General features: G+C 52.2%; 4 protein-coding genes across 4 annotated transcripts; 1 reads left to right on the top strand and 3 right to left on the bottom strand.

Annotated features, from left to right (window-relative positions):
- Nucleotides 1-1,535: 1,535 nt before the first annotated feature.
- Nucleotides 1,536-8,387, top strand: TGME49_308960 (ATPase, AAA family protein; the record flags this gene model as incomplete). Its single annotated transcript, XM_018782551.1, has 13 exons — nt 1,536-1,637; nt 2,237-2,318; nt 2,582-2,709; nt 2,952-3,297; nt 3,666-3,943; nt 4,425-4,684; nt 5,012-5,051; nt 5,282-5,451; nt 5,767-5,898; nt 6,195-6,276; nt 6,585-6,662; nt 6,848-7,288; nt 7,431-8,387. 13 exons carry the CDS (start codon nt 1,536-1,538, stop codon nt 8,385-8,387), a joined length of 3,096 nt encoding a protein of 1,031 aa, XP_018635642.1.
- Nucleotides 7,184-12,523, bottom strand: TGME49_308950 (histidine acid phosphatase superfamily protein). Its single transcript, XM_002364123.2, has one exon. The coding sequence runs from the start codon at nt 11,463-11,465 to the stop codon at nt 9,669-9,671; it is 1,797 nt and encodes a 598-aa protein (XP_002364164.1). The 5' UTR covers nt 11,466-12,523; the 3' UTR covers nt 7,184-9,668.
- Nucleotides 12,462-14,316, bottom strand: TGME49_308945 (hypothetical protein). The gene is made up of 2 exons (XM_018782550.1): nt 14,071-14,316; nt 12,462-13,619 (listed from the first exon to the last, which is right to left on the bottom strand). Exon 2 carries the CDS (start codon nt 13,410-13,412, stop codon nt 13,086-13,088), a length of 327 nt encoding a protein of 108 aa, XP_018635643.1. The 5' UTR covers nt 13,413-13,619; nt 14,071-14,316; the 3' UTR covers nt 12,462-13,085.
- Nucleotides 14,317-14,557: 241 nt separating this feature from the next.
- TGME49_308940 (hypothetical protein) lies at nt 14,558-21,971 on the bottom strand (the record flags this gene model as incomplete). Its single annotated transcript, XM_018782549.1, has 8 exons — nt 14,558-14,749; nt 15,622-15,660; nt 16,205-16,288; nt 16,637-16,702; nt 17,000-17,059; nt 17,787-17,917; nt 18,795-19,230; nt 19,899-21,971. 8 exons carry the CDS (start codon nt 21,969-21,971, stop codon nt 14,558-14,560), a joined length of 3,081 nt encoding a protein of 1,026 aa, XP_018635644.1.
- Between the last annotated feature and the right edge of the window lie 1,989 nt (nt 21,972-23,960).

Here is a 23,960-nt window from a genome sequence, read left to right as displayed (position 1 = left end):
CTCCCAAAATTCCCTCCGATCCAACAGTTGCCGACTCACCGGTACCACAAGAACCCGGAAGCAAGGTTCATGCAATGAAAAGGACGCTGCAAGGTCCACTAACGAAAAGCGTGTTCTCCTGGTAAATCCAGATCATTTACCGCCTGTTATTTCGAGTGCGTGGACCAATTTGGGGACAAACTGGCAGCGACCGTCTGCTTACAGGGAGCCTTCCATAACACGCACTGGAGAATTCCAGAACTCGTGGGGCCCAGTCGTCGCCACAGCAACCTCAGACGCTGACTCGGATCCCAGAGAACCCGGGTTTTGTTCGTTTGCGTCAGCCGTGGCACGCTGTGTAACCATCCAAGGCAGTCCCAGTGCCACCACCGACCCTCCCTCTTACGTTCTATGCGATGCCGGGTTACTGGAGCAGCTGCAAAAAGAGAACCTGGTCATGCATGTGGCGGACCCGATTCACGTCTTCGTAGCTTCCTCTGGCGCTGAAGCCAAGGAGGTGGCGAGGTGCTTGGCGCATCGAAGCCGTGATTATGAGGCAAAAAGGAATGCAACGTCTGGAAAAACGGATAAAATCGGCAGTACAGGCACCTCTACAAAGTTTAATATGCAACAATTGATTCAACAGCATCATCAGAGGTCACCTTCCCAGATCAACGTTTCTTCTACTTTTGTCCCAGACAACTTCGGAATGGTGCCATGTCGTTGGCTTGTAATCAACAGCGAAAGGCACGGCCTTGCACAATCTCAGTGGTGGCTCTGTCCAGCGTTTCTACGCTCGCAGTCACCGGTCTCCGCTTTGACGACCAGTGAAGTCGGAAATGGGAAGCAGATTGACGCACATGCAGACGGAAACACTAAGTATGGCCCTCCACAGGAATCACAACTACGTGTTGGACACCCAATACAGATCTTACAGCTCATACAACTGGAGTGTGTAGAACATCTAGCTCCTGATGCCGCACCCGCAAATATGCCTTGCGATGAGTTAGGAGACATGAGGCTGCGATGCACTCACAAAAAAGGCGAGATCCTAAAGCGTCAAGGACCGATAACGGACGAGCTGGTAGACTACAACTGGTGGAGGCGAACCAGTATGCTCGAATCTCTCGCATTATCCTCCCGCTCCACGCCTGACGATGGGACTTCCATAAATCCGAGATATTTTTGTCTTGACGTCTTCGACGATGCACTTGAAGAATTCGTGAGTGCTGGTGAGTTTCTGAATCGGAATGGAAACGGTAACAAGGTGCAGTGATGGTCTCCGCTGACCAACAGTACATGTCTGGAATAAGACTACGAATCTACCGAACCTACTAGCTGGCCCTTGTAGGACCATACAGAGGCCAGAGCTTCTCCTTCCGGTACCATGTCTGTTCGTTGGGCGCTAAGGAGCAAGAATAAGAGTAGTTCAGGATATTGTGTAGATACCGACGCCTCAGACTGGGCTCATGCATGCTTGTGTGTGTCTATCCGTGTCTAAACCCACACATGCATGTCTGCCCTGGCACGCTCTTTGATGTTATTGTGGTTTGACGATGACTCTGCACAACCTTGCAAGGGCCGAAAGAAGAGGGTCAAGTGGTCTTGGCACGACCACCAACATGTCCTCTGTTAACAAAGCACACGCTCTGACTACCGTAGGTACCCGTTATTTCATTTCCTGGCAAGGAGGCGTCTTACCAAACTGATAATATCATCTCTGTCTCGCCTGGTTGTTCTGTGTGATGGTGCAGTTTTGCGTCGGCTCGGAGTTCCTGCGTTCTGGCCCTCGTTTTCACCTGGTCCGACAGCCCTCGATGGTGCACTGCGGAGGCTGTGTCTCTTCTCGCCACCTCTTCCTCTGCTGGTAATACGGCAGATATGTGTGTTGCTGGGTGCGATATGCCTAGGTTTTGTGGGTTTTTGCGGTCATGTCTCTGTTGCGCAAACCACATGAAAAACTCGATAAGGAGCATGTTTGTCTGACAGGTGACTCCAGCTATTCAATTCATTTTAATATCTGTTCTCAGGGTCAGCACAGCAGTCAACGATTCATTATCCTTTTGCTGTTCCGTCACATCTCTCGCTGAGTATTGTCGCCAGCATGATGGAAGCCCAGCAATTTTAGTTACGACCACCGTCGGCCTGAGTCACGCCTGATTTGTACAATAACATCAGCCCTCTTCCATCTACTGTACCTCCGCCTGCAAAGACCGGTGTAGAGGCTTTCTGGTATTTGTTTTGCGTCCCTATGCAGGTGCATGGGCCAAGTGGATCAGGGCGGTCAGCGCTTTGCCGAACGGCAGGATACCTTTTGTCCAAGACTACCGGCCTCTTCGGTATGTTCAATAAGAATCCAACAGTTAATAGTATCTGAAAGACTAGGGACCTCGTAAGAGGACATGGATCTTCTGTAGCAATCTTCATTAAGGATTTTGCCTCCTAGCGTACATCCTGAAAGTGGGGGGGGGGTACCCGCTGTGAACACTACTAGGGGCTGTTGCACCACTCTTGTCCTGGTATTCAGCTAGCGATGCTCAACAATGCATCTGGTGTGCATGCTGCTTCTTTGATGTGTCTGTCGATTATCTGGGCCATTCAGTTCTACTGGTGCGGTGCAAGCTTCTCGCAGCAGAGGCTGTACGGTTCCCGATCATCAAGGATTTACTTGTTACCGTCGGAGTGGCTTGTGCTCTTCACGCCCCTTCTCTCCTCATCCTCGACGATCTGGTCAGTTCTGCGTCTCGTGTAGACCCTGAATTCATCCCATCTACACAACTAACAGCTTCGAATACCTCTGCAGCTGGCCCAGACGGTCTTCACTGCTCCACATCTCTAGTGAGAACTTGTCACCCTTTTAACAGGGAGCGAATGCTTTCTCCAGCGAACAACCGGAAGTGCTTTTTGGTAGCCCTTATGCTTCTGCGTAAGAGAATTTGCTACATGTTTACTGCTACGGATTCTTGCTGCAGGATGCACTGTGCGGGGTGGTGGACGCACATAACCAGACTGGTCCGTCCTTGATGGACGCGAGGAGTATCCAGCTCTCTGACTTTCTTGCGGACCTTTTACCGTCACTTGCTGCTGACGTGTTTTTCAACGGTAGAGCTCGATCCTACTGCGGCATGGATCATCAAATCGTGTCAAGTCTGGGGCAACGCCGAATTCCACCTGACCGCCTGGACGCACATGCAGCCATCTATCCTCTGCCAGCGTTCGTCGTTATAGCAACATCGCAGTCCCCGACGACACTGAATCAAAGCTTGCGAACGTCAAAGCTTTTCGGAGGGGAGAAAATACAGCTGAGGAACCCTGCAAGTAAGTCCTCCCAGCGACAGCCCGAAACAGTTTTGTCGTAAGGGACTCGAGGGAGGCTACTCAATCGCGCAACACTTATTTTCACCGTGGCCGCTTTGCTAATCACTTTTACCGTAGAAACGAATACCGATATCTTTTACGCCCCGCTTATCACCTGGGATGCCGGAGACCTTATTGCAGGCGCAACGTCTCTACTTCCCGGGATGTGCTTCCGAGGCGATGGGTTTCACTAGTTGTGAAGCGTCCCTACGAGATGCTAACACCCCCTAAAGCGCAGAAGAGCAATGCATGCACGGTCATGCCTTTGCGCAACCTGTACCAAATAGATGTGCTGACGGTGTGTCAACGATATTGGACCGTCTGTTCAGCGTCCCGGGAGCGAGATGAAGTTCTCCGGCACCTGCTACGACTGCAATTACAACGCCACCATCGAACTCAAGAAGACGAGACTGCAAGGGACCGACTCTGGTATATGGTTGATACCGAGCACTATGGAGGACCTTTGAAAGCATCAGGAAGGAAATGGAGTTCCACATCAACAACACGGTCTCCAACTGGGAGACCTCTTCAGATCCACGCAGATGTGTGGGAAAGCACAGCAGCTCTTAGCCAAAAAATGGAAGGCTTCTCCCTTGCAGATTTCAAGGTATCTACAACAGGCTGCAGCCTGTGCGAATTCATCTTCACAATGGCACGCATGTCCTTGGGGAAACGCTGTGAAACTAGATAAACTATTGACCAATCCTCGAGTCGTAGTGGTAGATCTTGCACACTTTTGCTCACACAATGACAAGGCGATGTCAAGACTGTGAGGCAGGCAGCCGTGTGTCCCTGGTCTCAACATTGAATTTCGAATAACAGTCTGCTCTGGAACGACAGTCAGTGGTCGGGATACACGGGTGACGTGCATGACATCTCGAGACCAGAGTTAAAAACAAGTTTTGATGCTCGGAAGATACAGCTACGAGCGGGACGGTCCCGTTGCATGTAAACATTCACCCGTCAACAAGTCTGAAATTTCTGTATTTCCGCACGGCCAGTAGCTTTCCTGGGACTCCTACCACTAACGCATCATGTTTTACTTTTCTCCCATTGGCAAGACACGAGTCACCGTGTTTTTGTCGTAGGCTCTAATCCGACAAGCAATTGTGGAGGCACAATATGAGTCCTCTATTGAGCTCAATGAACGCAGCACTCGTGCGGAACTTGAAGCTTTGGGACATCAAACGCTCCTGTGGCGCGCCCCCCGGCCTAATAGCACCTTGGAGACGTCCCCCTTCCCAGAAAAGAGAAGCCCGAGGAATGGGGTGCTGCTGCGTCGAAGACACGTCGACCGAGCGTACCGGGATTTTACACCGCGGGCACTACAACTAAAAGGCTTTCTAAAGTATGGTCTATAGGAGCGGGTTGGAACTATATTCGACGGGAGGACGGATAGGCGGAGATCCAGCATATCTAGTACGATAACATGAAACAAGTAGCGGGGCAGCCACTGCTGTATGGCCCACGACTGACGTCATAGCTGTGCAGGTTGGGCGGCTCTGCGCTTGTGATGACAAAAGCCGCACTGCGGGCACCAGTACTTCTCCTTGAGAGTATCCACTTCACACAGCATTTTACCGAACAGCGGGCTCATGCTAAACACGTAGTACGTTTCCAAGGCCAGCTTCTGGGAAACCGCGTCAGCACGTGTCGTCCGACATTTTTTTGGCAGGACCAACTTGACGCTGCAGAATGTTGGAGGCCTGGACAAGGTGAGCACCTCTCTGTTGTAGTTGGGTGCTTCTTGTGATTAAGGCGTCAGACCGACACTGTACTCAACGTGTCCCTAAAAGCAAAGCTTTCACGACTGTGCATGCTTGTTTAATGCTTAGTGTGGTGTATGGCAGAAGGATGACGGTGGACAGTGCTGCTCGCGGCAGTAGTGAAGTGGCGCTTCTCTATCATTCAAAGCTGCCTTACCACGTTTCTCTCCATTTTCCAGGTGAAAGAAGATCTTCTTGATATGCTCAAGATGGAGAGCACTTACGGGCTAGTGTTACGACGGGCTGGGGTGTCTATTCATCGTGGTGTTCTGCTGATCGGACCTCCCGGCTGTGGCAAAACTTTCATAGCGAAGGCTGTGGTTGGGGACCAACAGATGCGATGCTTGGAGTAAGCCACGGGGTGATGCTTAGTTGCTTGAGGTTTAGCTACTTGCAAAACTGTTGCTTTCGTGAAAGTTCATTACCGTCGCCAACGAGCATGCAGCAACCGACTTGTCACATCGCGGATGCACTAGTGTATGACCAGTTGCATAAATTGCAGCTGCGATGTTTCAGTCTACTGAGATAAATCTGTCACTTGTGCTAAGTTGCCGCACCGGATTCATTGTCTAGAATCGTTGAGACCAAGGTTTTTCCGTGGTTCAAAGAAATGAACAGAACGATTCGTTTTTTTGTTCGCATATGTTCTTTTCCTAACCTTTAGGGTAAAGGGACCCGAATTGCTGAGCAAATATATAGGGTCAAGCGAGGCAGCAGTTCGAGAAGTGTTCACAAAGGCTCAACAGGCAAAGCCGTGCATTGTCATCTTTGATGAGATAGACGCTCTGGCGACGAAGTAAGCGGCTCCAAGACTGAACGCGTGTGAGCCCACATTTTGTATTGGAATGACGCTTAGTGTTTTGCTGCTTCTCACGGTGAGGGTGACGGCGTGCTGTGACAGGCATTTTCTGAAAGATAACTCTGAGACTCTAGCAACGTCACTTCAGTTTTGTGGTTGTCTGCAAGGTGCACAACCACTTCGTCCGAGTTGCAAGTGAGTGCAAAAACCTTGCCGCAGCGGGTCCACCCGACTCATGTGATCACCACACGTTCGGTGTGTGCTCATGTGACCCGAACATCAATGATGTCCAGACGTGCCGCTGATAGCTCTGGTGTGACTGACCGCGTCGTAAACCAGCTTCTTTGCTACTTGGACGGAGTCGAAGAGCGGCAGGTAAGACAATGGAGGGGCCGTTTGTTCCTTCTTTCTTTTGATAAGTCGCCAATGGTGTCGCGGCCGCAATGTTGCTTCGGGTAGAGTAAGGTCTCTCGCGGAATAATGCGGTACGCAGAGAGCTCCTCTGCCTTCGCCGCGATCGTCCCTTCGCACGAAAGGCATACGGCAGAGGAGTCCTCTTGGGCAAAACATGGAAGCTGAGTGGAGAATTACAGAGGTATTCAAAGTGTTTTCAATTTTAAAAGCAAGGAGACGGCAAAACAGTCAGTGCGCATATGGCTGTGGGCGTTTCACGCTAAACGCAGGAAGTCTACGTGATCGCCACTACTTCCCGTCCCGATCTAGTCGACCCCGCTTTGCTCCGCCCTGGTCGCTTGGAGAAGGTGAGTTTTCTTTTCATTTGATTGTTGGCTCGCTGTAGCATGAAGGGAATATCAAGCTATAGATGGCCAAGTTCCATCGTCGCAATCAGTCATCTGTGAGAAAACAAGTTCTTGATTGCTATAGAGATTAGTTGCTCCATAATCTGTTGCAATAGCAATTTGTTACGCCATTCACGTTCCTCCAGGTTTGTTACTGTGGACTGCCGACAACAAGGAGTCAGCGGTTGGAGATTTTGAAGGTATCTACGAACATAACCACATTGGCTAATGATGTTTCCCTGGAAGAGCTTGAGAAAACCATGTCGTGGGAGTTCTCACCAGCGGATATTCATGCCGCTGTAAAGTCCGCACAACTCGCGGCTGTTCATGAGCTGCTTGGCGAGACATCCGTAGATGGACTACAGGATCCACTGAGGATGTCAAGCTGCGAGGAAAGGAAGACAGAAGCAGTCAGCGACGGAACAGAAACGACTGTGGATCTGTTAACTGAACAATCGAATCGCTTCGGGAGCTTCGAAAGAAGGCTGAAACCTTTGAAGCCCGATCCGTCCTCAAAGAGGGTGCCCGTTAGTCAGCATCACTTGCTGCTCGGTGTCGCTGCCACGAAGCCCTCGATGACACCAGGGGTAAGCATGAGATCGATGTTGCAATGCACAGTCACTTTTCAACTGGGAAATGAAGCACGTTGGGGCTTTGGATTCACCAACGTCTCTGTTGCAAACCCAACAGTTTTCTCTGTCCTACGTGGGACTGCGGAGATATGTTCAGGAAATTCATCGGTACCATCGCCTCTACGCCCCGTTCTTGCCTCCAAACTACATAGAAGATATTCGAGCCCTTGAGTCTCTACTATCGGCGTCTACCACTCACCGTGATCGCTCTTCCACTACTAGAATTGACAAGACTCCGTCGCCGCCATCGGAACAAACACCGTCTTCAGCCACATCAAGCACGGGCGGTGGTCGGTGTCGCATGGTAAAAGCCTTTGCTCCGCGGATTCGAGCACCAGCTGCACGCTCTCGAAGTGCCCCGGCCAGCGCTATTGTGTCCGCAGGAGGTCTGCGGTCGGATTCTCGTGAACCTATCAGAAGCTGTTCCAGAAGGTCGTTCAGTCTACGGTTTTGCGGGCACAGATCAGGTTCGTTCCCGCCAGTCATGACTGCAGAAACTGTGAAGTCTGAGTCCCCACAAGACTACGGCGTCGAGGCAAAATGCTCCTCCGGAAAGTCCTCTGGCGCTCTGTTCAAATCCGTAGCAGCAGCACGATCAAATTGCAAAGCTTCTCACACTGAGCGGTTTTCGGGAAAAAGTAGTTACAAAAGAAGCAGCACTGGGGGAGAACGGCACTCGAACAAAGCAGAGTCAGTAAAAATGGGCGTCCGGTCGCCTCGGTGTCTGGTCCAGAGACACAAGTTTGAGAATACATATAGTAGCATGAGCCGGAAAAGTGTGGATAGCCAGAAACACGACTCTCGGAGTCTGCTGAACTCACGGACTGCCTCAGGGGCCGAATCCACTGGCAATGCCCTGGGTCATGAAATTGGGATATCCGCTTTGTGGGGTGCAGGTGAGCCTTCTCTTCAGATGATGGACGACGGCAGGTCCGCCGAAACGAGAGATGCGTTTGGCTCCACAGAGGTGAAGCAAGACACAAGAAAGACAACCCAGAAGAAGAAACGGAGGAACCGATGCTGCACGGCTTTATCAAGGGTTGCGCTAGCTTAGAGTTCGAGACACTCTGACCCTGTTGTCCATTGCAGACATCTTTCCCTGCTACCTTCATCCTCTGTGTTCTAGAAGTCCGTTGACGAAAGACCAAAAGCGTCCGTCAGCCTTTTACCGACTTCCGCTTCTACGTGCCCGTGCCCTCGTTATGACGTGACGGCAACTAGAAATTTGCCAATAGATGTTCTAGTTGTCTCGTTTAACGCCCTTTGCAAAACAATCTGGTTAGCAACGACCTCCTCACGTGAGCATGACCACAAAGAGCTTCCTCTAAAAGCCCACACTGGATCAAGATCGTTGAACACATCCTAGCACTACAGTACCGCAGTTTTGAAAGTTCACCTCTCTGTAATATCATTGTTACGGGCACACCGGAAAGAAACATACTATTCGGTTGCTGTCTACGAAACCGACGGCATCACCTCCATCCGTTTTAAGCTGCACTCTTGACGAGGGTTCAGCAGAGGGTAGCCCTGAAAGACGAAAATTGCTGCTCCACGCATTACAATTGCAAAACTTCCTGGAGAAAAATCTCGCGTTCACGTGTGCCATCCTAGTGTGTCCTAACAATTCGAGTCAAATCTCATTACACCTGCTTTACAACTACGCAGTAGTCAACGCCGAAGTCGAACCGGGACGCCCACGCATCTTGTAATAGGCCGACACCGCATCAAGTTGGATACCGGTGACCAATTTCCTCCACTGTCGCAGAGAGTGTTAGAAATGGATGTTATTCGGCTCTTGCCGAATGATCCGCCATCGGCAGCCTGCATGGGTGTTCGGTGCCACTGAGAAAACACAACCGAAGGCTGTATTTGGAAAAACACTGTTGAACGCCTTAAAAACTGTACATGCACGGAACATCCACGTTCTCCATAATCAATCGACGACAAACACCGCGAACACAACGTTAACGCTCCGCTGTACAGATTTGACGCACGAGCCGCAGGCAGCGGACCACGAAGGCGGGAACGAGAGGCAAAACCCACACGAACCAAAAACCGGATACCAGGGATGGTATGAAAAAAAAACGATCAGAATGTAATAGCATTACTGCAAAAAAACTGGGCTGGACTAACGCCCCTTTAAACCAGGCTGATGCTGGAAATGCATAAAAAATGGGCTATGGCACCCTATACTGATGATGGACATCTACTTCTGTGATGAACCTCCGACACAGAGGAAATACAACGGTTATATCGACTTCTGTTGGTCCGTGTACCATGTAACGGGAAGGACACCACAGCACAAAACGCGACGACAATCACCTTCCCCAAAGCACTACACAAGACGCTTTGCAGCCTCGCGAAGCTTGGTGCGATAAACATCAGTCACATCCAGAAAGCTCTTCGACTTCAACAAACCGTAAGTGAAGTTCAAAAAATCATTGAGCGGACAAACTGTTTTGTTTTGGCACCACGGTAACACTAGAGCCTCCATCTGCTTCCCTGGTTTGCCATATAAGACACGCACGTGGTATCCATTCCTTGGATACTGAACGTTACCACCAGGATTCAGGCCATCTTCAACATTGAAGACTTTTCCACTGGGAGCAACATCTTTGGCATCACCACCTGGAGCCTTCACCAACTCCAGCAAAAAACGGCAAGCGAATGGCGACAGTTCACCATTATAAATACCGAGGGCACTCAAGGTGGACACAATCACGAAGTCGTGAAGTGAGAGAACAAACAAGTTTATCCTTTGGAGAGATGCCTTAAGGACGGCTTCGTCGCTCAAACCCACTGAATCGAAATCGCTCATCACCCCCAGCATCAGACGCAGGTCTCGCATATCCTCCTGTCGACCGAATGCTACTCCTCGGGCCAACGAGTTGAACAACAGGAGATATGGAGACGCAACAAACTTAGCGAATCCACCTGATCCATAGAGCTGGTTGTAGCCAAGTCGGAACGCCTCTGTCAAATCAGAGACAAGCGATTTGTAGGTCGGAACAGATAACGGATCGCACTCACCACTTTCCTTGCAGTACCGCTTCTTCTTTTCGACCCATTTGAGCACGTCTACCATTGGCGTGGGATCCCCAGACCCGGCCTCGGACACCCACATCTCCCCTGCATTCCACATGCCTCCACTGTTATCGAAAGCACCAGCTCCGTAGACTTCCTCGGCGATACCTACAGCAACTTTCAGCTGGCCTTCCGGCTGGAAGTCCCTAGGTCCCTCAACCTTAACAAAATGATCATTTCCTTGGTTGTACGCCACAGCATTGTACATTGCACCAACTGTCAAACCATCATCAGGGGTGAATGGCACATGGATGCACGGAAGCTCGACTGCTGCACACGTCTCCTGATGCTTTCCGCGCAGACGCAGAATCTTTTCAGCGTCTGCATCGCAAACCTCGCGAAGCAGACAACGCCGTTCGTAGTTTCTGTTAGTGGGGGTCTTGATAAGCTCGGTCGCAGTCGCACCACAAAGCCACGGGAGACCGAAGAATCCTTCGAGAAAAAAAACGGCACTCCACTGCGTCCTTGGCAGCGGCGCCGCGCGCATGTAGATAGTATCAGCAGGAAACTCGTTGAGTATGCTGTTGACCAACGAAGACGACGTGCACTTCTGTTTCTCGAGACCGAACGCTTTGCATTCACGCTCAAGGTCGAAACCACACGTCTCACGAAGAACATTGTCGCGGCTCCTGTTGCTCCCAAATTTAGGCAGCTTGTGTTTCTTGTACTTTTGAAGGTAGTGACGGACTTCAATCCCTGACACACGGAGCTCGTAAGCACCTTGAACCGACAATTGGCTAGGCGCAGTACCTTTGTAATACGGCGACTTCGACCACAAATACTGCGATCGTCGCGTACCGTGGCGCTGAGCGACTAAAGCAAACTGAAGCTCGGCACCAGGGAATGGTAGCTCAGGAGGATCCGCAATATCGTAAGGAATATTAATGTCTTCGACCAGCGACCCGCTCCCCCGGTGGCAAGCACGCCAGTATTGGGTAGACATGCGTGAGGCGTTCGGATCATCAAGACCCCCGTTGTCGACGCTTCCACTCACACGAGTTGCGCCGAACAGGCCGAAAACGGCCGCAACACAAAATACCCTGACCATTGTTCCGCTGTAAATAACCACGCTGGTATTTTCTGTGTTGAATTAGAGATGCTCTCAAGACGATGCACTCGAGACGCAAAGATGTTACCGGAATACAACACAATCTACTTGAAGGAAACCCCTACTGCACTGACTCGATAGATACTTAGTGAAACGAAAGTTCACTAGCGAGAACTGAGTACAAGGAGTCCAGAAACGCCGGTTAAAATGTTTTTAAAAAAGGCGGACGACTTCAACGTACTTCAGGAATCTACGCACCGCAAAAATTATAAAACTGGTTGACAACCACCGTCATAGAGACACCCCACGAACTCGCACCGTGATACGCGCACCTACGACCACGTGGGGAGACATTCTGCCCACACACGTCGCCCAGCAACACTGCGTCTGGCGCCGAAGCATCGTCTAGGTGTGGGAAACGCAGTCTCGACGACGTCTGTAAACGATAGGGATCATCACGAGGCAGACGCGTAGTAACAGCTCTCCAGATGCGCCAAACCAGTTCGCCACCAGTAGCCTGGACGGGGTACTACCGGAGTAGACTATGGGGTTTCGGTTGCTGACTGCCGGTGCATCCGCGTTTCCACTGCAACGCCCAACCTACACGCGGCGGGCGTCTCTTTCTTTCCTGTCAATCTTCCTGCACAAGCTTGTCCGTGTGTAGTTTTCACTGTTTCCCGTACCCGAATCACGGCGCCTTAGTCTTGTATTATATCCGTTTCACACTATGATGACAACCGAATCCGAATGAGCCACAGGAGTCAACACCCTGACGAAGCTTCACACAATGTGCTGAAGGACGACTTTTAGTTTACATTCGTCGTTCCCGGTGGTAGGTAGCCGGTACAGGAGCAGAGTCCTCAATTCAACTAGCTCATCTTTTCGTTATATACACCGAGTAGATGGAGTCTTCAACAGCCTGTGACTGAACAGGTGAACCACCATACGCTTCTCGGTGTTTACCGCGTAGCTTGTTCTCACTTGTTGCGGTGCGGTGTCCACTGTAGTCACCCAGAGAAACACGACTCGACCCCCCAGTGTCATCGTAAAACTGTTCGGTGTTCACACTCACAGAGCGGAAAACCAACGAAGTACCCGCAACCTGCTGCTTTGTTTTTCTGACTTCACAAAGACGCACGCGTCAAACGCCATACAAAAGGATGACACACAATCACTCTGCAATAATTACGATCTCACCTGTTCCGTGAAACTGTTTTGGGAAACATCGAGAGCAGCGGAGCACTCTGTCGTGGGTGATAATCCTGATGGGAGGTGTGACCAGCATTCTTCTTTCTCAGCAGCGTGGCGGGAGACAGAACCTAGTACACTAGCAAGAATTCTCGCTAAGTTTTGAAGCTTCTAATCCATTTACGCTTCACCTTTCCGTAACATTCTCGCCGCAGAGTATCGTTTGTGTGTCCGTGTGTGTACCCCGAAGGCGTAGCGTTCTCTCTTTTGAGGCCAAACGACTGTCACTCGCGCTCAAGGTCGCAAACCACACACCTCACGAAGAACATTGTCGCGGCATCGACTCACCCCGCGCTCAAGGAAATTGTGGTGCATGTACATCTGAAAGTAGCGACGGACTTCAATCCCTGACACATGGTGCTTGTAAGCGCCTTAAATCGACAACTGACCAGTCACAGTATCTTTGTTGTACGGCGACTTCGACCACAAATACTGCGATCGTCGCGTACCGTGGCGCTGAGCGACTAAAGCAAACTGAAGCTCGGCACCAGGGAATGGTAGCTCAGGAGGATCCGCAATATCGTAAGGAATATTAATGTCTTCGACCAGCGACCCGCTCCCCCGGTGGCAAGCACGCCAGTATTGGATAGCCATGCGTGAGGCGTTCGGATCATCAAGACCCCCGTTGTCGACGCTTCCACTCACACGAGTTGCGCCGAACAGGCCGAAAACAGCCGCAACACAAAATACCCTGACCATGGTGTCGCATTGAACGGCCACCAGCCAACTCTTTTTTCTTGACCCTTCTACTGCGTTGACCACCTTTCATGGTGATGCGGGACGGAAGTGTGTTGCAAAAGAAACGAACACTCTGGCAAACCCACCTGACCTGTTCTCCATTATCTCGGCGCCCGTCCGTGGCAACTGACGGCTGAGGAGTGAGGTCGTGACGCCCTCCGTCGATACCTGGAACGTCACACACAACAAAAGTGGAAGGTAACTGTTGGCCTTCTCCGATTTTTCAAACTACCATGATACCTGAAATGGAGATTTCACTTGCACAAGTACCCTGGCAACACAATACAGAGAAGGAGACCCCGTCGCTGCCCATCTTGCGCAGTCTCTATTGCCTCTAGTGCCCGTTCCACAGTGCCTCTGTCTGTTTCTTGCGGAGACAGTAACCTGCTACCACGCTGCACTTGGAGCCCACGTGCAGAGCGGAGGCCTCACACAGCGTGGACAAGGTCTGCTTTGAGTCTGCATCAGATTAGATCACACAGTAAACGACTGGGTTTCCTCAATCCAACTGGCTCACTTTTCTGTTACACGCATCGAGTACTGGGCATCTTCAGCAGGATGCGGGTGAACATTTAAGCCAACATACGTTTCCGATATTGATCCCGTAGTTTATTCTTACTTAATGCTGTGCCAATTGAAGTGATCAAGAAAAAGATGACTTGATCTGTGTCTCCGTAACAGCGTTAGGTGCTACTCGCACGGAGAGATGAGCGCGCCCGCGCATTGGATTCACGGTGCCGTATCAGTAGACCTTTCGCCTGTGCGTCCAGTATCACCGCGAAATAGTTCCCTTTCCTTAGGTGTATTTCAAGAGTTCTCGGGAACGACGGAAAAGCAAACTACCCTGTTCTGGGCCTTCAACCACATAGGTATGTCGCTGTCCTTCTCTTTTGGCAGCCACGTCAGTGGACAATGATCCACTGCGTTAAAACTCCTCGTGGGTTTTCGAATTCATTACTGTACCATTCGCACTCCACACTCACTAAACTTTATTGCTGCAGAACTGCTTTCACGCTTCCGCACGCCTTCCAATTGTCTACCCTTCGCCACAACTACGCGAAGTGTTGCACTGCACCCTGCAGCATCGTATTTCTTTTGAAAAGCTCTCAATTGTTGCCAATTTCGCGAAGGAAATACGCGCACGACTGTCCTTCACAGTTCGCTTCCAGCTTTCGCTCGTTTTTGACTGCCGCATCGCTTCCGAGTGCCACAGAGATCTCCTTCTCGAGGGTGGCGAGAGCTCGCAAAAAGGGGGTAAGGGCCCCCAAGATCATGTGAACTTTCCCCCTCACGGAGTCCTGTAACAAACACGATGGAGAAAACCGAAAACACACCGCATTATCTCCAGTGACTTCTCTGACGTGATGTGCTCCACACTCCTGCTGGAGTTATCTCGGATAGAGGGGACAGGATGCCAACAGTTCCGGATGCGATCCGCAGCGAGACAACCAACGCTCCCACTTCTCCACAACCCAACTCGGCTCCACTTTGTTAGTTTATCATCCTGACAATAAATTCTGGCGCGTCACCATCGGATGGTATCCTAAGTGAAGAAACTGTTTCATAAAAGCTCCGACTGTGACACATTCAAGCAGACGCAAACACATGAATGACCACATTTACTTCTCATGTTACATCAGTGAACGCTTCACGGACAACTAATTATGTGTGTATACGTTTCTGTGTTAATTGTCGACAGAGTTCCATCTGCTTAGACGTACCAATTGAAAAGGCACACAAACTTAAATCTACAGAAATAGGAACAGCCGTGGAGAAGGAGATGTACACAATTTCGTGATTTCCTCACACCAGATTTTATTTCTAGAATACGGTGAATTTGCGTGCATTGGTGACGGTAAGCGTACGACGTTGCAAAACGCGTCTTTAACGAATGCCAAAATAGCAAACGGTGCTGCTGCGGGGCAACATTCTAAGGTCTGTTACGACTAGAAACGCTCCGGCAAAACAACCGGATTCCCCCACAGATATATGCGTATACGTATGCATATTTCCGTAGACACATGCACTGTTGTGATAAGAAAAGACGTGCATTCATTATTCCAGATATTTGTCTTGCGCAACGACGTCGTTCTCTCCTTCCCCATGTGGCGATTCGCAACGCCAACAATTGTTTGTCCATCTGAGTTGTTGCTGGGAGAAGGATCATTACCGCAAGGCTGAAGTTCTGTAGTTCAGCGTGGAGGTCGTCCTAGTACCAAATGGGCAAACAAGACAGGACAAGGCTGCGCGTAGCTGGACGGCCCACCCCGTTTTCTGCTCTTTTCCTCTCACATGCTCTCAAGACGGAAAAAACTGAGATTGAATTCGAACACGGGACCGTTCTAGAGGGAGCAGTGCAAAGAAATGCGTGCCTGACATCGAAGATGTGCCCTACAGAACTGGACGATAGGGGGCGCGGAAACAAATGAAGATGACATCCTTGTGCACAGCAGACGCGCAGATTCGTAAGACAATTGCAATATGTGTATACGGTTAGGTGGATCGAGAACTCTGCGTATGATGTACAGCGTGCATGCAGTGGGCGGTCGTCTCTTAATCAGCACACAAATCTGTCACTCGGACTGCGTTCCGCTATCTGCGCAGAATCATGCCCAACCATCAGCTCTCCTCTGTGAACATCTAAATCACTAACAGGGTGCCGTCTGCAAAACACAGAGGCATATCGAGTAAGGATTCAACCTGCGGAGAATGCATGAACAAATGTCTCATGTGACGCGGAAAAAAAAGCTTACAGGCAAATCCGCTGCGGACTTTCTCAGAGTTTCCACGGTTTCCTCCACTTTGTCCAAAATGAAGAACAGAAGCGTCTCGAGTCCCTGGCGATTATTTGCATGAAAACAAAAACACTCTTCAGATTACCACGTTCTTCAGATTCTCTTCGAACATGCACCGACATGCATGGAACTCTATCGTTCAACCCTTGGGCGTAAACTCGTGAGGGAGGTAGTGTGACACATTGTGGCTTCTCTGAACGAAAGAGTTCCTCTGTTTCCAGCTAGACCCTCCGTCGAAACATGGTGACGTCCTGCTGTACCTGCACGTCTTCACAGACTCTTCCGCAGACCCCAAACGGAAACTGTACCCTCATCCTTTTCCTAGAAAAGCGAAACCAACATTCAACATGCTCTTCGAGAAAACACCAGCGAAGTCTGCAGGTGACTGACCGGCTCATGAAGGAGTTCGGGGCGGACTGCAAAGTCATGGAGACTTTCGCTGAGGACAAGCAGATCCTGAGAAAAGAAGACACATACATGCGGCAGTGCGAATCAGAAGCGTGTGGATTTGCTTGCATGCATGTTGGTCGCATGCTCAGGTATATGCACGTTCACGAGAAGTTGACAGGCCTGTCAAGCGCAGCACTTGGTGGGACAGAAGCGTGGCTGCGACTCAACGACAAACGAGAATAACGAAGGAAACGAAAGGACAAGCAGTAAGAGTGGCTCGAATTCACTGTCGAGGAAGCCGTACCCACAAGGCGCACAGAGAGCCGCTGGAACTACCTTTGCATGTCACCTTTCTCCACTCACTGCAGTTTCAAGGTCAGCGCGGTGGCTCTGAAGACTGTGGCAAAGAAAGTCGAACATAACCTGAAAACGGGACACAAACCCGCGAAGTCGAAATGCACGATCGGCAAGGTGCCAGGCGATTAACCGGCAGAAGCCAGCGACCCGGACTCGCCGAGAGCGCCTACAGCGCTCAAACCAACGACCCTCTCCACAGAAGCACAGCATTTGTTTCCAAAAGCTCTTACCGAAGGCCGGAAAAACTCCGGAAGCACCGAAGAGCTATTGACTCGTTTCCTCCACATAGACATCCACCCGTCGTCAGTCAATGAGGAGATGGAACGTGCCTCAGAAGAGTTACAGGCGGCAGGCAAGAGCGACGGGAGCCACGCTTGCGCACAACTGCTTGCGGGCGTTTTTTAAGAGATGGACCAGGACCTGCACGAAAGCTGAGGGGTTGTCTGCAGATGGGAGACTCAGGGCGCCTCCAGCGCTAAAAAGCCACTCTATCTCCGCCCGGTTCCTCTCGTGTGCCGGCAGTCCGAGAGCCGAACAGCTCCGGCGTCAGAAGTAAATCCACCCCAAAATGGTCTTTCTTCAGTATGCTTGTCAGCACCACGTCGATGAGTTACCGATAACGGTGCAACTTACTCGGCTAACAAAAGCGACAGGGAAAAGCAAGCTGCATGAGGCTTTAACTTCACACCGAAAACGCTTGACGTTTAACCTACAAAAATGGTGAGGTGTCCACGGCAACGAGGAAAACCGATCGCAAAACAATAGGAAATATACCAAATTTCTGAAGGCATACCTGCAGAGAGATGACCCCCCAACCCCCCGCGAGAAGAGCGAGATTCATCAGGGGCCTCAGCATGAGGCCTGGCCGGCCATGGGTTTCCTCCTTAGCGTCAATGTACCGCTCGCGAATCTCAGAAAACACCGCTGAACGCACAGACGCAGGACCGTCTCTTTGCAGGCACATCGTTTTCTGGGTCTGCCTACCAACTCACATAAGGCTGAGGCCACTGTTTTTAGAATGAATTCAAAGCACTCAAAATCTAGCGCGACTACCACTTTCGCTCTGGTTACTCTACTATTCTTGATTTTACACGGCAAACATACTTGCCGTTTTTGTCAGACGGAGACGCTTCGAAATACGAAAAGCGACGGTTCTGACACAGGAAGAAGAGATGCGAATTTCGCCGAACCAGACAGATCATCGCTGCTGTTGTGTGGAGCAGTCAGGGTAGACCAGCGTTTCTTGCTCTCTCTATTGTCACACACTTTACGCAGTATCGAGGCCCGTAACCCCCATGGCTGCAGCAGCTCAGGTTGAGGGCGTTCGTGCCGGGCAAGCCGTAGCAACGACAGACGGGACAGAAGACGAGACTAAGGATATCCCTGAAACCGCCTCTGAGGGGATAGAAATCCACTAAAAAACTGCACGAACTCTATACTTCAAACTGTTCCCCGGTCCTCAATGCGGATGTCGAGGGTCTCATTAGCCACTGGCAAGAATATACTCTTCGTGGCTACCGCTTCGTAAAATAGCAGAGTGGACTAGAGTCCGACATACATACCCTTGTTCACGTATCTCTAGATCTGTGTGTACGCCTCAATCAATACCTATACACAAACACGCATATATATACATATATAAAGGGATTTAAACGGATACCAGTATTTCTACATATTGGAAAGCAGACAGTCACACTTCCAGACGCCGGCTGAGAGAGGCGCTTCTCTTCACATTTCTGCAGAGATATTCCTCACAGTGTGTGCAGGCCAGTTTCCTCTTGCTTCCCGATTCTTCACCTACTGGCAACGAGATCTCGTGCACTGGGGGAGTTCGCTGTTCCCAACCAGGCGGGCCTGGCGACGAGGCGGTCGGCAAATGTTGACAGTTCGCGATTATTCATGCTCCGAGTCCGGGCACGAAACACGCGAAGAAGAGCCTCCAGGAACTGCGTTTCTTCTCGCGTATCTTGCTCTTCACGCCTCTGTCCCCGCTGTCGCTCTCTTGCTTCCGGCTGCTCGGCTTTAGCGTCGTCCACCTCCCCTCTTGCTTCCGAGCATTTGTTCGCACATTTGTTCCTCTTGTCTTCAGAGTGCACTCGTCTGGAAAAACGGCCGATAGTCGCACTTTGGCAATGCAGACGACCAGCAAGGTCGAGGTGGTAGAGAGAGAGGTAGGGGAGGACTCGGCGTAGATCGCGTCTCACCGCCCACCAAAGTTCCTGACTGAGCGCTCCTGCCTACATGGAGGGGACAGAAAGGCGAACAAGAAACAATTGAAAGTCGTACGGACGGAAGGACTGCGAGACGACGCCGGCATCAGACGGGAACTCATTTTCGACTCTGTCGAGGGAACTCTCCCTGTTCCAAACCGATCTCATAGACAAACCAAACTCTTAATGTTGAGTGACATGTACCCGCGAATACTCAGTCCTCCGAGTTATACCTGTCCCTCGCAAGTCCGATTCAACGTTAGGAAACCCGCGACACTCCACTCCTCGACTCTAGTGATGCGATGTGCAGGCCTCTCCAAGGTTCCGAGGTCGGGATCTGGAACGCACAGGGTGCTTTACGCGAGAAGAACGCCTCACGCACTGCCTCGCACCTCCGCAGCTGCCGCCTGCACATGCGTCTGCTTCTAGGGGGGCTCCCGCAAACGGAGCGAGAGGACGAGAAAACGGCACCCTCGAGGTGAAGAGCGACACAGAGCACGCGCCGCATGAATGCTGCTGAGTACGCCAACTGTTTCATTGGACAGGTCTCTGCGGAACCCAAAGGAGCCAGCGGGATGTTGTCTCCCACAGCGAGACCGCCAGCCACAGTGGTTCAGCACGGAGTGGAAGCGACTCGCCCGCCGTCACGAGTCTGGAGAATGCCAGACTTGCCATTCGTCGCTTCATGCGCTCACCTCCGAAAGGGCAGACAAAACTTCGAGAAGTGCTCGCGCTCTTGCTAGTTCACGAGCGAGGAGCGAATCCTCCTCCCACTGAGCTTCAGCTTCGCCTTCCCGACTTTCGTCTCTCCAGTGATCACTCACGAGGGACACAGCTGACCGAGTCAGAGCCGAGATGACGGTCTGGTCGTCCACGTCGCTTGCTTTCAAGACGCCCCTGACGGTCTTGGCCACACATCTCAGCTCGTTGATTCTCTGAAGACGTTTGCTCGCTTCCCTCTCGTCGTTGCGCGTCTCTCCAATCGCTTCTCCCGCCTCCTGTTTGTCTCCTGCACCCTCGAGCGCGTCTCGTCCTTCACGGGCGCCCCTCGCACCTCGACGGAGCAGCCTCAGGTCCTCGAGTGACGGTGACAGGCTCGAGCCGAGCCTGTGGCGATGCAGACTGTGGGTCCCGACAAGGTCACAGTCTCCCAGAAGTTGGGGGTTCTTGACAGCCGCCATCTCGGCCCACGCGCGGCCAAGAGTCCGCCGGAAGAACTTGGTGAAGACAGGAGCGGTTCGACGCTCAGCAGGGAGAAACGACTCTTCCTCAAAGGTGGAGAGAAATGGAAGAGTCTCGACCACGTCGTTTACTGCGGATAACAGAGAGGTCGTTATATCGCCCCGTCCGATTCTCCCATGTCCCTCCTGGAGGTATCCTGTCTCTCTCAACAGTGGACACACAGCAAGTGACATGGCAGCTTGCTGTCTGTCTCCGCGTTCGTCCACAGTTCGTCCCTGCGGCGAGTTCCTGGCCGCAGGTCCATCTGTTCTCTCTGCCTGTTCTCCAGAGGGTTTCCCGTGCGCGTTCAGAGCAGCAGCGAGCAGGTCGCCGACGCGAGCCACAGCGCGAGACAGAAAAGGACGAGAAAGCGGCCGCAGGCCTGTGGTCCGCATGTGGCCGAGAGCGCGGATGAACTCGCATAGTTGTTGAAGCGAGAATGAAGGAAGTTGGAGGAGCGCGATAAGTTCCACATTCCGCAGAAGCATGTCGAGATCTAAGGCGAGGTGGGAGCGTCGTAGCGCCTGTGCTAGAGCCACGAGGTCCGCTGGACGCAGTTCGAATTGCAATTGCGCGACTCTGTCTCCTTCTCTCCCGCCCTCGCTCTGTCCTCCACCTTGACGTCCAGCCTCCCGCGCCTCCCGGCTAGATTCTTGCCTCCAGCCTCTTGCCTGTCCGTCCGTTTCTCGACCCGTCTCCTTCCGCAGGCGCAGGTCTTGGCCGAGCATTGAGGCGCCGTCGTTGCCTTGTTCTCTCTTCTGGGCCTCCATCTGCATGCGTCGACCCTCGAGAGCGAGCTGCTGAGTCACCGCCTGGAGTTCCTCCTGCAGGCGAAGGTCGAGGGCAGTTACGAGCCTCTCATACCTTGGATCGTCTTTCAGTTCTTCTCCGCGAACCTTTGTCACTTGACACACGCGGCCAAAAACTTTCGCCACTTCACTGAGACGCAAGAAAGCGAGACGTGCATCTGCGAGCGACAGCACAGCAGCCGCCGTCTGTGCGGAGCTGAGTCTCTCGTCAAGGCGCGTCACCGTCTCTCGCTGCTTCGCCTCGGTGGCTGGCTTCCATGCATGCGCCGGGAAGGCGTCGGCAAGAGCAGAAGACGCGTTGAGGACCATAGGAGCAGAGGGAGAAGAACGACTGGGAGCAGCGTCGCTGCGCTCCGGAACTGACAGAACGAACATGTTCCTAGATACTTCTCTGACGTCTCCGCGCGCAGGCAACGCGTCTGAAGGCCACAAGGAAGGACTCTGGCGCGTCGCCTCTCCCGTGCGTCCTCGACCTTCCTCGTCCCTCGACGCCTCACCGGCCTCCTGTACCTCGGCCTCGTCGTGCGAAACAGCAGCTTCGAGGCGCTCCCTTGCCGTCTTCTTCTTCTCGCCGACGTTCTGCCACCTGAGCTCGTTGTCGCGCATCTCCCGGCCCGCCTCCTCCACCACTTGCTTCAGAATCGAGCTGTACTCTTCCCTGGCTATTCGGTCGAACGTCTCCGCAACTTCGTAGAGACTTCGGCGCCGGAGCTTTGCCTCACGAAAAATGTCCTGCATCTGCCGCGCAGGAACTCGCGACTCAGAGCCTCGGGGAACGTCCTCCGCAGACGAGGCAAAAGACGCGTGGAGAGGAAGAGAAAGGCGAGACAGAGATGGAAGCCGCCCATCGGGGAACCGCCAGACAGATGCAGAAGAAGAGAACGCCGCAGAGGAACAGGGAGAAGCGAAGGCCGCAGGAGAAAAGGAAGAGAAGCGGGAAGTGAAAGAAGGTTGATACGCAGAAGAAGAGGGAGAAGGCGTTGAAGAGGAGGGAGCTGCGAAAGACAACAGAGGACATGTCGTCCGAAGAGGACCCCAGCCGACTACCTCTTTGCGGCCAAGAGTGGAAGAAGACGGAAAGGCAGGAGGCTTGCTCACTGGTGAAAATACGTTCCACCGCAAAGAACGCGCAGGAGTCCTCGCTTCAGAGACGCCTTCCCGTCTCACCTGTCTCGTCTGCTTTTCTCTTGTGCGGCGCGCTTCCTCCTCTCCGGGAAGCCCCCGCCGCACGGCTGAAGAAGGGGCAGCATGCGTCGGGAGAAGAACCAGACAGGACGAACAGGAGCGACTCGGTTCGCCGCGCGAAACGAAGCGCCCACGGGGCGTCAGGGGATCCGTCTCGTTCGCAGTTTCAGGCTGCAACGCCTTAAATACACTCTCGGAACTCGGTTTTCTTGAACGGAGAAGTGCAAGTGTCTTCAACTCTGGCGTACCCTCGGCGTTTCGCTCGGCCTCTTCCGCCTGCGTCTCCTCCGTGTCATCTTGCTCCAGACAGGGCGAGCGCGCGACGGTGGCTTCCGGAGACAGACAGACAGAAGAGAAGGGAAAGGCCCGTGCAGAGACTGAGAGGAAGGAAGAGAAGCGTGTGTTGTGGGGAGTAAGGAAAAAAGCATTGGATGACAGGTGGAGAGAGAAGGAGAAGAGAAGAGCGACGACGAAGAATCGACGGCCGGAAAAAGAAGAAGCAACGGACCTCCCGACGTTCTCTTTTTTTAGTGACTGAAAGCCCCTGGATGGAACTCGGCACCGACCGTCAAAAACGCGTCGAGATACGCTCATCGTTACAGTTTCCTTGCACAACGGACGCGAAAATGACATGTTCTCAACTCCGCGAAGCAGGATTGGTTCGTCTCCTTGCAGAAACGGCTCGTGCTGCCCTGGGAGGCAACGCTCTGTAGGCAGACGCCTCTCAGTGCGAAGGCGAGAACGGTGACAAGGTTCGCACCGTTGGGGCGCGGCAAACAAAGACCTTGAAGCTCTGACCGAACTCTGCGACGCGTCGAATCTAGACTTTCAAGGGAACGCGTGTCTGTCGTCCTGTCTCTCCGATGACCCCTCGCAGCACGAAGGAACTGAGGAAAAAAGGGGAAGCCAGGGGAGGAGGCCTCGCCAGGTTTTCTGCTTGCTTCCTGAGCGGCACTGCATCTCCGGGAGCTTCGCTTCGACAAGGAATGTTGCGATTGAGAGCACAGATCCCTTGGAATCCAGTCCAGGACTTTGCGGCCCCGTGGTCGTTCGTTCAGCTAGTGAGTCCAGAGCCTTCGAAGACGACAGAGGAAAGACGGAAACTCAGAGAGGAACCGTGGAACACGCAGCCTCGAAAAGGACAGAAAGACAGGAATAGACACTGGGAGCTTCAGCGCAGAGAGGACGAGAAAAGAAGAGAAAGGGGAGAAGACCGCGCGGAAAGCCGCCTGCCTCCGCTCACGTTTAGACCAAACAGGGGTTCGAAAGAGACAGGCTGCCCAAGTGAGGTTTTGTGGGAGTCTCAAACCAGGAATGGAAAAGAGAGGAACCGAAGCATGAATTCCAAGAAAAAACGCGTGAGGTGGAAATCGAGTTAACCAGCCGTCCCCAGAGAGGGACCAACGGTCGGAGTAAGCGTGGTGTTTTCTCTCGCGCTGCGTTGACACTCTCCTGGTCTTCCTCGATTTAGGGTGCGGTTCCTGTATAGAAAAAGACTACACCTGAGACCTCGCGCTTGTTGCTGATCAGCAGGCGCACTGT

Source organism: Toxoplasma gondii, chromosome XI, assembly GCF_000006565.2.
Source record: "Toxoplasma gondii ME49 chromosome XI, whole genome shotgun sequence".
In the NCBI taxonomy this organism is placed as follows: Eukaryota; Apicomplexa; class Conoidasida; order Eucoccidiorida; family Sarcocystidae; genus Toxoplasma; species Toxoplasma gondii.
The sequence above is the reverse complement of the archived record's forward strand: the minus strand, read 5'-3'. Positions and strand labels throughout refer to the sequence as shown.